At 39.8% G+C, this 13,924-nt stretch overlaps 1 protein-coding gene across 1 annotated transcript; it reads right to left on the reverse strand.

Annotated features, from left to right (window-relative positions):
* Window positions 1–7,255: 7,255 nt before the first annotated feature.
* ncbp2 (nuclear cap binding protein subunit 2) lies at window positions 7,256–13,844 on the reverse strand. Its single transcript, XM_079808289.1, has 4 exons — window positions 13,655–13,844; window positions 12,643–12,824; window positions 8,660–8,798; window positions 7,256–7,917 (listed from the first exon to the last, which is right to left on the reverse strand). The coding sequence occupies exons 1-4, from the start codon at window positions 13,727–13,729 to the stop codon at window positions 7,846–7,848; spliced, it is 468 nt and encodes a 155-aa protein (XP_079664415.1). The 5' UTR covers window positions 13,730–13,844; the 3' UTR covers window positions 7,256–7,845.
* Window positions 13,845–13,924: the final 80 nt, after the last annotated feature.

The raw sequence follows: 13,924 nt of genomic DNA on the forward strand, positions 1-13,924 counted from the left end.
AATCTTGTGAATTGGTACGTTTCGTCATGAAGAAATGTAGAGCGGAGTATCGTCAGCATAACAATGAAAACTAACGCCATGCTTCCTAATGATATCTCCCAGTGGTAGCATGTACAAGGTGAAGAGCAACGTTCCTAGCACTGAGCCCTGCGGTACTCCATACTGAACTTGTGATCGGTGTGACATCTCTTCATTTACTGCTACAAACTGATATCGGTCAGATAAGTATGATTTAAACCATGCCAATGCAATTCCACTAATGCCAACATAATTTTCGAGTCTATTCAAAAGAATGTTGTGGTCGATAGTAGCGAATGCAGTGTTAAGATCGAGTTACACTAATAGAGAGATACAACCACGATCGGATGATAAGAGCAAATCATTTGTAACTCTGATGACAGCAGTTTCAGTACTAAACTAGTATGATACAGTCCAAATCCTTACTGGAAATCCTGACAGAGACCATTTCTTTCTAAAAAAGGATCATAATTGTGAGGCAATGGCTTTACTAGTATTTTTGACAGAAAGGGTAGATTTGAGATTGGCCTATAATTGACTAATTCTGTAGGATCAAGTTGTGTTTTTTTAATAAGTGGTTTAATAATAGCCAACTTAAAAGTTTTCGGTACATATCCTAATGACAAAGATTAATTAATGATATTAATTAGAGGACCTCTGGAAGCATCTCTTTTAACAGCCTAGTCGGTTTAGGGTCGAGCATACATGTTGATTTTGATGATTTAACGAGTTTAGCCAATTCTTCTCCTATAGTCGTGAATGAGTGTAATTTTTCCTCAGTGACTGATGTGATACTGTAGTAGACGGCTGCTAGTTATAATTGTTATTACTAATAACTTATCAATCTTACACGTAAAGAAGTTCATAAAGTCATTACTGCTGTGCTGTTTACAAACATCAGAAGTTGGAAGCTTTATTTTTCATTAATTTAGCCACTGCATCGAATAAATACCTTGGGTTGTGTGCAGATCTAGCAGTTTTTACGGCCTTTCTGTATGCAATCATGCTCTCTTTCCACAAAATGCAAAAAACTGCACTCCATTTTTCTGGCTGCTGTTTTAAGGGCCCGAGTGTGCTTGTTGTACCACGGCGTTGGACTATTTTCTTTAATCATCTTTAAGCACAGGGGAGCAACTGTGTCTAAAGTGCTGGAAAAGAGAGAGTCAATAGTTTATTTTGCAACATCGAGTTCCTCTAGGCAATCTGGGATGCTGAAGAGATGAAACTGATGAGGAAGATTATTTACAAAGCAATCTTTAGTGGCAGCGGTGATAGTCCTGCCATATTTGAAGCGACAGGACGGCTTTGCAGCCTTAGCTAAATTAAGTATACATGATACTAGGTAATGATCTGAGATGTCATCGCTCTACTGCAGAATTTCAACTGTATCAACATTTATTCCATGTGACAATATTAGGTCTAAAGTATGATTATGGCGATGAGTGGCTCCTGATTCCAATAGAGTTTAGAATGTCTCTGAATGTTCTCAATGCGTCTTTTCATTGTCTACATGGATATTAAAATCAACAACAATTAGTACTTTATCTGCAGTCAGTACGAACTCTGATAGAAAAACAGTAAATTCTTTGGTAATGTCTGTATAGTACGGTGCCCTGGTGGCTTATATACAGTAGCCAGCACAAATGTCAAGCGGGATTTATCAATTACACTACATGATGTTACATAAAGCACCAAATTTTCGAAGGAATTATATTTGAAACTAGACTTCTGAGTAATACTGAAGATATTATTATAAATTACAATAATTTTGTTTATAACAATAATCATGAGGGAGGACTCATTTAAAGTAATGTAATCGTCAGGTTTTAGCCAGGTTTCTGTCAAACACAGCACATCTAGATTAGCAGGCACGTGCAGAGGGGGGGGGGCTTTGGGTGCTCGAGCCCCTGCCCTTTTTCAAAATGAATCAAAAGTGCCCCTCTCAGACAAATATCAATGATAATATCGTGGTCAACAAAACTAAATAAATGTGATTATTATAACATGACAATGTATACAATAGTAACGAACGGCTCAAAAGTCGGACAATTTCTGTTGAGGCGTTGCCATAACGCGTTGCTATGGATCGCGTGCGTTTTGATTGACAGCTGATTTTCCTCTGTTCGGAAGCGGCTCTCGAGCCAAATATGGTCCTTTCAGAGAGTTTGTGGCCTTACGGGAAAAAAAGTAAACCAATATTTTTTTTCATCCATAATCAGAGCTAATGTGTTGATTTAATTACAAATCTATATATTATATATTTTAAAGTATTACACAATTCACCAATGCCCGTTTGTCATGTATATACAAAGTTCAAATTCCATTGGGCGATGTGAAGTGGAGCGGTAATTTTCTGTTCTTATTCATAAATCGGTTGAAAATTACATGGACAGACGAACAAACGTTTGTGGAACGATTTCCTGCGGTTTGTCTCATTTTATAAATTGCATCACTGACAAAATGGATTTTAACAGACAACAAACAAATCCCTGCACAAAACCACAGCAGCAGCAGCAGCAAACGTCGCATTAATGGTAGGCTAAGTGTTAAATTCACTTGTATTTATGTAAATTGATACACCGTTTACCATTTCATGAAACTATCAAAGTTAACAAAAACCAAGTGCCACCGGCATACAGGCCTATTATGTGAAGATACGTGAAAGGACTTTATTATATTACCATTTTTGAATATTATGCAGCATTATGAAAGTCTCTTATGTTCATCAAGCCTGCATTTATTTGATAAAAAACAGCAATATTGTGAAATATTATTAAAATAATGTTTTTCTATTTTAAAATAATTTAAAATATAATTTATTCCTGTGATCACAGCTGTATTTTCAGCATCATTACTCCACTCTTCAGTGTCACATGATCATTCAGAAATCATTCTAATATGAGGATTTAATGTCAATGATTGAAACTGTGATACTATTTTCAAGATTCTTTGATTAATAAAAAGTTAAAAAGAACATAATGTAATAAAATTTCACAATATTAGGCTACTGTTTTTTTCTGTATTTTTGATTAAATAAATGCAGGCTTGATGAGCATAAGGATATATATATATATATATATATTGCCCCTTTTTTACATTTGAGCCCCTGCCCCTGAAGAACTCTCTGCACGGCCCTGTAGATTAGTATCTGTAATCATATCAATAACAATAAGCGCTTTTGGGGAAAGGGATCGAATATTCAGCAGCCCGAGCTTTATCATTTGTTCATCTGTATTATATCTGTCATCGGACATCAATTACATTTTTACCGTTGAATGGTTTTGATGGGTTTTTTTGTATTTACTATTATCTATGTGATAGTATCTAGGTGTGAGAATCTCTATGTGTTGGGATTTATCTGACTTCTGTGACGTGAGACAGCTAGCAGGCTGTCGGTTAAGCCAGTCCGCCTGCTTCCTGACCTGGGCCCCAGTTAGTCAAGGTTTAGCTCTGTTTAAGCAAGGTTTGGGACGGTAAGTTAAGCTTGTGGTATACACTCACCTAAAGGTTTATTAGGAACACCTGTTCAATTTCTCATTAATGCAATTATCTAATCAAACAATCACATGGCAGTTGCTTCAATGCATTTAGGGGTGTGGTCCTGGTCAAGACAATCTCCTGAACTCCAAACTGAATGTCAGAATGAGGCCCTGTCCACACGAACATAGGTATTTTCAAAACCGCAGCTTTTTCTACGCGGTTTGGCTGTTCGTCCACACGCAAACGCAGTATCCGGTTACTGAAACCGGACTTTTTTGAAAACTCCGGCCAGGGTGAAGTTTTTTAGAAACTCCGGTTACAGCGTTGTCGTGAATATGGTGAAACCGGAGATTTCGGCTTGTTAAGTCGAAATGTGCGCCGTTATCGCTTTTGTTTATACATGAGTGGAGTCTATGCAATGGCGGATGTAACTTTTAATAACTCTGCTAACAGCGCTTATTACATATATACAGATACATGCGCAGTTATCTCATTGTATTGCAGAACAGAGGCGCCAGAATACAATAATACAACATAGTAAGGCAAGTGTGTGAAGCTTCAGTCCACTTGAGCCCTGCCCCTGTGTATACAGTTACCTGTCACTGATTCCAAAGTAAACTTGTAGAAGGGTTTCACTGAGCCCATGGCATCCCTCAGTGCATCGGTGCCGTGGATGGGACCCATGTGGAAATCAAGCAGCCAATCATAGCGCGGTTTCGCGTTTTCATGTGGACGGAGATTTTTTTTAAACCGTGCTTGTGTGGACGCGATTGTTTTTTAAAACGGAGGAGGAAAAACTCTGGTTATAAAAATACCCGTGTACGTGTGGACTAGGCCTGGGAAAGAAAGGTGATTTAAGCAATTTTGAGCGTGGCATGGTTGTTGGTGCCAGACGGGCCGGTCTGAGTATTTCGCAATCTGCTCAGTTACTGGGATTTTCACGTACAACCATTTCTAGGGTTTACAAAGAATGGTGTGAAAAGGGAAAAACATCCAGTATGTGGCAGTCCTGTTGGCGAAAATGCCTTGTTGATGCTAGAGGTCAGAGGAGAATGGGCCGACTGATTCAAGCTGATAGAAGAGCAACTTTGACTGAAATAACCACTCGTTACAACCGAGGTATGCACAAGCTCACCAAAATTGGACCGTTGAAGACTGGGAAAATGTTGCCTGGTCTGATGAGTCTCGATTTCTGTTGAGACATTCAGATGGTAGAGTCAGAATTTGGTGTAAACAGAATGAGAACATGGATCCATCATGCCTTGTTACCACTGTGCAGGCTTGTGGTGGTGGTGGTGTAATGGTGTGGGGGATGTTTTCTTGGCACACTTTAGGCCCCTTAGTGCCAATTGGGCGTTTAAATGCCACGGCCTACCTGAGCATTGTTTCTGACCATGTCCATCCCTTTATGACCACCATGTACCCATCCTCTGATGGCTACTTCCAGCAGGATAATGCACCATGTCACAAAGCTCGAATCATTTCAAATTGGTTTCTTGAACATGAAAATGAGTTCACTGTACTAAAATGGCCTCCACAGTCACCAGATTTCAACCCAATAGAGCATCTTTGGGATGTGGTGGAACGGGAGCTTCGTGCCCTGGATGTGCATTCCACAAATCTCCATCAACTGCAAGATGCTATCCTATCAATATGGGCCAACATATCTAAAGAATGCTTTCAGCACCATCACCATGTCCCTTTCAATGCCATGTAGAATTAAGGCAGTTATGAAGGAGAAAGGGGGTAAAACACAGTATTAGTATGGTGCTCCTAATAATCCTTTAGGTGAGTGTATGTGACAGTAAGTCAACCTTGCTTTCTGGAATACCCCCCAGTGCTTCTTTAATAATATATATTTTTTCAAGACTGATAATGATATACACCAATCAGGCATAACATTATATTCCTAATATTGAGTTGGTCCCCCTTTTGCTGCCAAAACAGCCTGGCATGGACTCCACTAGACCCCCTAAGGTGTGCTGTGGTATCTTGCACCAAGATCTTAGTAGCAGATCCTTTAAGTCCTGTAAGTTGCGAGGTGGGGCCTCCATGGATCGCACTTGTTTGTTCAGCACATCCCACAAATGCTCGATTGGATTGAGATTTGTGGAATTTGGAGGCCAAGTCCACACCTCAAACTCGTGCTCCTCAAACCATTCCTGAACCATTTTTTGCTTTGTGGCAGGACACATTATCCAGCTGAAAGAGGCCACAACCACCAGGGAATACTGTTTCCATGAAAGGGTGTACATGTTCTGCAACAATGCTTAGGTAGGTGGTACGTGTCAAAGTAACATCCACATGGATGGCAGGACTCAAGGTTTCCCAGCAGAACTTTGCCCAAAGCATCACACTGCCTCCGCTGGCTTGCCTTCTTCCCATTGTGCATCCTGGTGCCATGTGTTCCCCGGGTAAGCGACGCACACGTACCCGGCCATCCACATGATGTAAAAGAAAACGTGATTCATCAGACCAGGCCACCTTCTTCCATTGCCCTGTGGTCCAGTTCTGATGCTCACATGCCCACTGTTGGCACTTTCGGCGGTGGACAGGGGTCAGCATGGTCACCCTGACTGGACTGCAGCCCCATACGCAAAACTGCGATGCACTTTGTATTCTGACACCTTTCTATCAGAACCTGCATTAAAGGGATAGTTCACCCAAAAATGAAAATTCTGTGATCATTTACTCACCCTCAAGTTGTTCCAAACCTGTACGAGTTTCTTTGTTCTGCTGAACACAAAAGATGATACTTAGAAGAAAGAATTTGTAACAAAGCAGAGAGAGCAACCATTGACTACCATAGTAGGGAAAAAAATACTATGGTAGTCAATGGTTGCTCTCACTGCTTTGTTACAAACATTCTTCTAAGGATCTTCTTTTGTGTTCAGCAGAACAAAGAAACTTGTACAAGTTTGGAACAACTTGAGGGTGAGTAAATGACAGAATTTTCATTTTTGGGTGAACTATCCCTTTAACGTCTTGAGCAATTTGAGCTACAGTAGCTCATCTGTTTGATCAGACCACACAGGCCAGCCTTCGCTCCCCACATGCATCAATGAGCCCATGACCCTGTCGCCAGTTCACCACTGTTCCTTCCTTGGACCACTTTTGATAGATACTGACCACTGCAGACCAGGAACCACCACACAAGAGCTGTAGTTTTGGAGATGCTTCAGTCGTCTAGCAATCACAATTTGGCCCGTGTCAAATTCGCTCAAATCTTTATGCTTGCCCATTTTTCCCGCTTCGAACACATCAACTTTGAGGACAAAATGATAACTTGCTGCCTATATATATTCACCCACTAACAGGTGCCGTGATGAAGAGATAATCAGTGTTATTCACTTCACCCGTCAGTGGTCAATGTTATGTCTGATCCATAGACTGTAAAAAAAATATGGACGTAGTGTCTGTGACGTCACCCATAGGAATCTGATGAGCCGTTCTGACGCGCAAAGTATGGACGAGATGGCTGTTGCCATCTTGGCAACGCGTCATCGCGCGTCACTCCTGGATAACAGAAAATAGGCAAAAAGGCGGGACGTGGGCGGAGCTGAAGTGACGCGATGACTAACAGACAGCAGATAAATGGCTATCCACCTGTCACTCGATGTGGCCACGCCCTTAATTATGCAGAACTTTAATGCTTTATATAATGTAAACGAATGAGTTATAAAAAAATTCACCCCCCCCCCCCCCCAGTTGTCATGAAGGGCAAAATTAGCCGTATAGACCAAAACCACAATTTGTACCAGGCTGTAAACATGTTTTATTCTTCTGTAAAGTTGGGCATTTTAACATGGGGCTCAATGAGATTCTGTTCCCTTCTGGAGCCTGTCCCTAGCAGCCAGTCGATGAATTGCAGTATATGTCACTTCCGTATTGGCTTCAAGAGAAACTGCGGGAGGTTGCCGCTTGGTCTGATCTGATCGGTGTAATAATGATACTGTGTGGTTGAAAGACTGTGAAGCGATTTTATACTGATTTATGATTTCGACCACCCCTTTAATGCGTCACCAGACCAGACTAGATTTCCTGAAAATCACAAAATGATGCATGAGTAGACACTGAAAACACAAGGCACAGTTTATAAAACAGCATTTATTAAAAATTAAAAAAAAAAAGATTAACTACAAATGCCAGACTAGATGAATTTCAGGCATGGACATTCCTAAAGCACTAAATTCTAATATGTACATTACACACACAGATTCTAAATCTGTTACTGTTACATCCCAAAACTAACATTTCTGACAGCCTTCAGTCCTGTCCGCATTTATTTTTAACCTGGAAAAGGCAAATGTAAAAATAAAAAAAAAGAAATTCTAGTAAAAGGCATGTTCAAACTTTCTGCACCAGCTTCCCATAACCCCCTCTGGCGGGGTCATAGTCCTGCCTGTATTCATCTCTGACCTGGAAACACAGAGAGATGGCTTGGAAAAACCACTTTGGCTGGTAACAGGTGCACACTTTAAAAATGGTATCACACAATGCTATACAATGTAAAATAATACTACATGTATGGTGGAGGCTAAAATGAAAACATAACCAATTCAATATTTAAATTATTGTTTAAGGGTTAGTTCACCCAAAAATTTTAATTCTGTCATTAATTCCTTAAACCCTCATGCCGTTCCAACCCCGTAAGATCTTTGGAACACAAATTAATGCATAATGCCAATGAGGTTCATTCTCGTGTTACACAGTACGTTTGAGCTTCCGCAAGAACCAATGAGGTTCATTCTCGTGTTACGTAGCACAAGTACATTTACATTTATGCATTTGGCAGACGCTTTTATCCAAACCGACTTACATTGCATTCAAGGTACACATTTTACATTTAGTTACACAAGTAATTAATGACAGAATTTAAATTTTGGATTACTGACATTGAAAGGCTTGAAAATGGAAAAGAATCCAGATAAGAAAAATACAAAGCACCTAAAGGGACATGGTGATGGCTTTTGTGTTCTCTCGCAAATGTTTTGCGTTCTCCCGAATGCAGGGAACGCAAAAGCATAGAAATTAATTTATTTCGTCCCATTTCATATTTTTTCCCATCACAATGTCCTTTTAGGGGCTCCAAAGGAAACAATATTCCTGAAATATAAATGCAATAATTATTGTGATTATAGTGATTTCATTATGCACTTACCTGACCGCCTGACTTGCCCCGGCCGTACTGTCTGCCCTCTTTAAAGCCTGCGTCCCAGTCCGTTCGGATGATCCGGTCATCCAGCCTCGTACCATTAACAAACCTCATGGCATTCTCAGCATCAGCACGAGTGTAATATCTTCATATCAGCAGTTAAAGAACTGACACTATTGTTACGGTTTCAGTGTTTGAAAGCAAAAGTCTTTGCTGAAAACTAAATGTGATTGTGGTCAAAGATTGATATCTTGAGGAATTAAATTACGGTGTGCTAATCTCCAACACTGATAAGGAAGTGTACCCAAATATATAAAAGGGGTCATGACATGAGAAATCAAATTTAATTTGATTGTTAAAAGCAAATATAAGCCACTATAATGACTAGCAGTCTACACTGATACAGCATACAGATGTGCGTTCAGTTTCTGACGCACTCCTCACGCTTGAGTCTGCCGACAACAGGACAAATGGAAGAGTGAAAGATGGTTCACTTTGATTGTCCGGTCTAAACGTCTTGTTTGTGTCTCTGTACAGACTTCAGAAGCATCCCAGCGTCTGAAACAACTGGATGGTTTATTTAAATGGCTTCCCGGATCGTGTCTGAGGATTATGTTTGTTCAGAGCATTTGACCGCAGATTGTTTTGTAAATGAGGCACAGTGTAATGGAGAGTTTGCAAGAAACTAGTTAAAACATGAAGCAGTGACTATTAGATCTGACAGCAGCTTCATCACAAACCACAAGTAAATGATTTCATAATACTGCCGTCTGTAAATGACAGTTTTATATGGATGATGTTTTCAAAACATACTCATGCAATGGACCCTTTTCAGACTGATGGTATTTTCTCCACAGCTATCAATATTTGAAATGTAGTAAAGTTTTAAAAAATGTATAACACTAAATATTGTTATATTACCTTGTCAGTAAATTACTAAAAATGAATAAACGCTGCTTCGAGGGCGTTTCTAATACAACGGCTGAGGGAGTGACCACAAAATCTCTCTCTCTCTCTTCTGACCAATATGATCAATCTCTCTATATTTTCCCCTCTTTTGAAAAGTCCAGAAAACGTGCAGGTTTTTTTTTTTGCTATTGGATTAAATGGAAACACAAATGATATTTGCTGTTGTCTCCCATTCACCACTATAGAAGTTTACCCAACTGTGACTTCCGCTGAGAACCCCGGAAATGTGAAAAGGGTCCATAGTAGGGCTGTAACGATTTGACCAAAAATAAAAACCTCGATTAATTGAACATTTGACCTCGATTACGATTAATGAACGATTATTTTTCTTTCTTTTTTTCTTTTTTTTTGCCGCCCTCATAAGGTTGAGTAAGTTCACTTATAAGGTTTGTACTGTAAATATTTTCTACTATTAAAGGTGGAATTTTTTTTCTAATGAAAAAGTGCATTGTGATTTTAAAATACTTGAAGGAAACGGTTCACTTCCAGCAGTTATTGTCTATGGAGCAGATTTCTGTTTGTTGTACATCAGATACAGATTAACACTGTAGGCCTACATTACATTTATTTGAATGCATTAATGAGAGAGTGATTGTGTGTGAATTACTCTTACTGTCTCTATTCATTATGAAGCTGTGGTTTGTACTTACTTCAAAGGTATTAAAATGTATGCCTATAACGGTTGAGTTTCTAAGCTACTTTAGTGACTTTACTTTAGTCACAGCTTCTGTCTGAGTGTTCGTTTGTCAAAATATATCAGGCATTAGTTCAACATAATACACATCTGATGGTCGAAACTCGCTTTAATGTTCAAACTGGCAGGGCTTAAACCACATACAAATGACAAAGCTTTGTGAGGACGCAGGTGAAAGAGGTCTGCCTTCAGGGCGCGTGCGTTTTCAGAGAAGCGACACGGCTCGGCTCTGTGTCACTGAAAAAAGCTGAGCACTGAACGGAGAAGTTTTCTGTATTGTTGTTTTTGAATAGTTAACAATCGCTCTAAATGTTGAAACTGGCAAGCCTTTAAACGCATTTACTTGACAAACTTTATGAGCACGAAAGTGAAAGCAGCTTCGGGGCTTGCGCGCACCGTCTGTGTGTGTGTGTCAGCGCGTAGGCTATAAGAACAGCAATTAACTGACCTGTATAAACTGTGTAAAACATGCAGTTACTATAGTGATTCTGGGCATCTATAAACACAGTTAACTGCTCCTGCATCTCTCTGTGTGCCTTCAAACTGCACTTGATGTGACTGACGGGGCGGAGTCACGTGAAAACCGAAATAACCGACATGGGAAAAATACGTCGGTTAGAGGTTATGAATGTCGGTTTCGGTTATTTTCCGATTAATCGCACAGCCCTAGTCCATAGTGAGTGACCGTTTATACGGTTTCCTATGCTTTTCCAAGAAGCGTGTGTACACATAAATAAGATCTTAGAAAAGAGTAATTTGTGAAAAAAATTACTCTATGTAGAATCACACTGAAAGACACACACCAGAATAGCTCTCTCAGACAGTATGCGAACCCCGAATTAATTTCTCTTTGTGCCTGAATGGTCAAATACAGACACAGTTGTCAAAATGCCCATCATGTTGAGTGTCTCTTGTAAATACAGTCTGACATTGTAATTAGGGCCCGAGCACCGATGATGTGAGGACCCTATTGAAATTGCTCTGTCTATTATTCTTCTTCTCTTGAAATTAATTGCATTTTTGAGAGCCTAAACATGCTCGAAAACTCATGAAACTTTGCACGCGTCAGAAGTGGCGAAAACTTACGTCTGATATGGGTTTCAGAATTAGGTGTGGCAAAATGGCTTGATAGCCCCACCTACAAAATTTCAATTGAGCACTGTTCGCGCTACGTTTCACGTACAAGTATGAAATTCGGCAGACACATGTAACAGTCCAATACCAAAAAAAAAGCCCTGGAGCAAAACCTGAAAACAGGAAGTGAGATTTTAAATTTTCTCTGCAAAATTTTTGTAGTTTTTGCAATTTCCTGGTTTTGTACTTCTTGAGTTTTCCCTGAATTTTGACATGTGTCTGTGGCGGCCTGACAAAATTCGATGTTTCACAATGTAACAGGAAGTTGTTGTAACTAAGGCATACAATGTCCAATCTGCCCCAAACTTGACAAGTGCCCGGGTCTGAAGCCATCTACATGGCATGTCAATATTCACTTAGTCATAGCGCCACCTACTGGCAAATACAAATGAATGACAAAGGCCCTGTCCCAAATGGCACACTTCATGTGCACTTTCGGTCTTGTGGACTTACAATGGCCGCTTTGTGCACGTGTTCGTTAAGTCCACGAAACCGCAGGGTATCCCATTTGTCATTTTAGGTCTCAGAAGGGTGCTCGCGAGCGCCCCCTTTGAGGTCGATATGCGCCCTCGATGCGCACTTCTGCCGAGCCCGCACTGATGCGGGTTACGCAGCGGACTTCTACCCAGCAGGAAACGCGCCATTACGTTGTGAAAGTGCGGACTCGGAGGAAGACCGTGAGGGTTTAGGGTGCCATTTGGGACAGGGCCGTAGTCTTCCTATTTTTATATACTTAAATGCATATTGCCCACCATGCTCTGTTTTCCTAAAGCCACCAGGTGGCCGTGGCACGGGTGCGAGGGCCTTTTCATCGCTGCTTGCAGCTATATTTTGCTTTTTTTTTATATATATATATATATATATAAATAACAAAAATAAAATAACTATATCGTTAGCATGAAATAAAATCTCTCATATCATGAAATAAGTTTTTGGACATATTCCCCACCCCAACTCAGTCTCTCTCTCTCTCACACACACACACACACACACACACACACACACACACACACACACACACACACACACACACACACACACACACACACACACACACACACACACACACACACACACACACACACACACACACACACACACACACACACACACACACACACACACACAGTTAAGATAACAGATATGACAGCATTTGCATTTCACATCACCTGGTTGTGGATGAAAAGGATACTCTACAAAACAGAAGCCACACGCCGTCTTCTTGACTTTGTCGAGGCCGATGATGATCCTCTTGACGTCTCCACTCTTAGCGAAGAGCTCATGCACCTGCTCCTCGGTGGTGTAGAAGGACAGGTTTCCCACGTACAGCGTGGAACTCTGCTTCAGGAGCTTCTCCTGCTCATAACGATTACCCTGCAATCATTTACAGCAATGTTGGAGTCGTTTCTGAGCGAGTGACACGAGTGAAGAGCACCGTCTGCCATCTTACACACCAACTGCTCTAAAGCTGGGACCACTTTAATGCTTTTTATTGAGGAAAAAATATATATTTTGTACAGTGGACACATTCAATTGACCAGAAATAACAATTCTACAAAATATTTATATTTCTGATGATCAATGCTGTTCTTTTGAACTTTCTACTCAAAGAATCCCAGAAAAAGACTTTCAAAACTGATTATGCAGCACAACTGTTTTCATCATTGATAACAATCATAAATGTTTCTTGAGCATCAAATCTCTGAAGGATACAGACACTGACACTGAAGACTGGATGATGCTGAAAATTCAGCTTTGATCACAGGAATAAATTACAGCATTACATATATTCAGATAGAAACAGCTATTTTAAATTATAATAATATTTCACAATATTAATGTATTTGACTAGTACTAAAGCTTTGGCTTTATTAGACAATATTTTACTAGTATTATCCCTATAATATTAATAATTGTCTCTAACATACTCTTTTAAAATGAACCGTATGAAATAATGCATTTAACAATCAAATAATATTGAACATGTTTGAATTAAAAATATAAATATTGAACATATATTATCCAAGGACTCCTTCGCCTATTCCATATTTTCCTAGTTTTTATTTATTTTTGAGTACTTGACAGCGTATGAGGGACATATCTATAAATAACGTATTTAATAATATAGTTAAGTCTATTTTATTTTTGTCTCCTTATCAAAAGGAAAGAATAATACTCGAAAAATAACATGGATTTACACTCACCTTAAAATGCTGGTCTCTGTACTGGCTTATATCCACATATGAGTCGCTGAAAAGAGCGTTCAGTTTAATAGACATGGTGAAATGAATAAAATAAACTCAGAATCAGAGAAACTGAATCTTTTGATTTTCAAATCAGCATGGATGGACTGGACTCATGGAAGGCGGAAACGCGTCCCTTCTTCTTCTTGTTAATGTTAACAGCGGTTCGAAACAATTGAATAGTGCACTACCGCCACCTACTGGTGATCATGCCAGACAAACAAATAAACC

Source organism: Gobio gobio (genome assembly GCF_949357685.1).
Source record: "Gobio gobio genome assembly, chromosome: 24".
Lineage (NCBI taxonomy): Eukaryota > Metazoa > Chordata > Actinopteri > Cypriniformes > Gobionidae > Gobio > Gobio gobio.

What these genes read in the sequence shown, in the direction of transcription:
- ncbp2 (XM_079808289.1), bottom strand. Translation starts at nt 13,729, where the DNA reads ATGTCTATTAAACTGAACGCTCTTTTCAGCGACTCATATGTGGATATA. An exon ending in TGTGGCTTCTGTTTTGTAGA is followed by an intron (nt 8,799 to 12,642) that starts GTATCCTTTTCA and finishes GCTGATATGAAG; the next exon opens with ATATTACACTCGTGCTGATG. An exon ending in GGGGCAAGTCAGGCGGTCAG is followed by an intron (nt 7,918 to 8,659) that starts GTAAGTGCATAA and finishes CTGTGTTTCCAG; the next exon opens with GTCAGAGATGAATACAGGCA.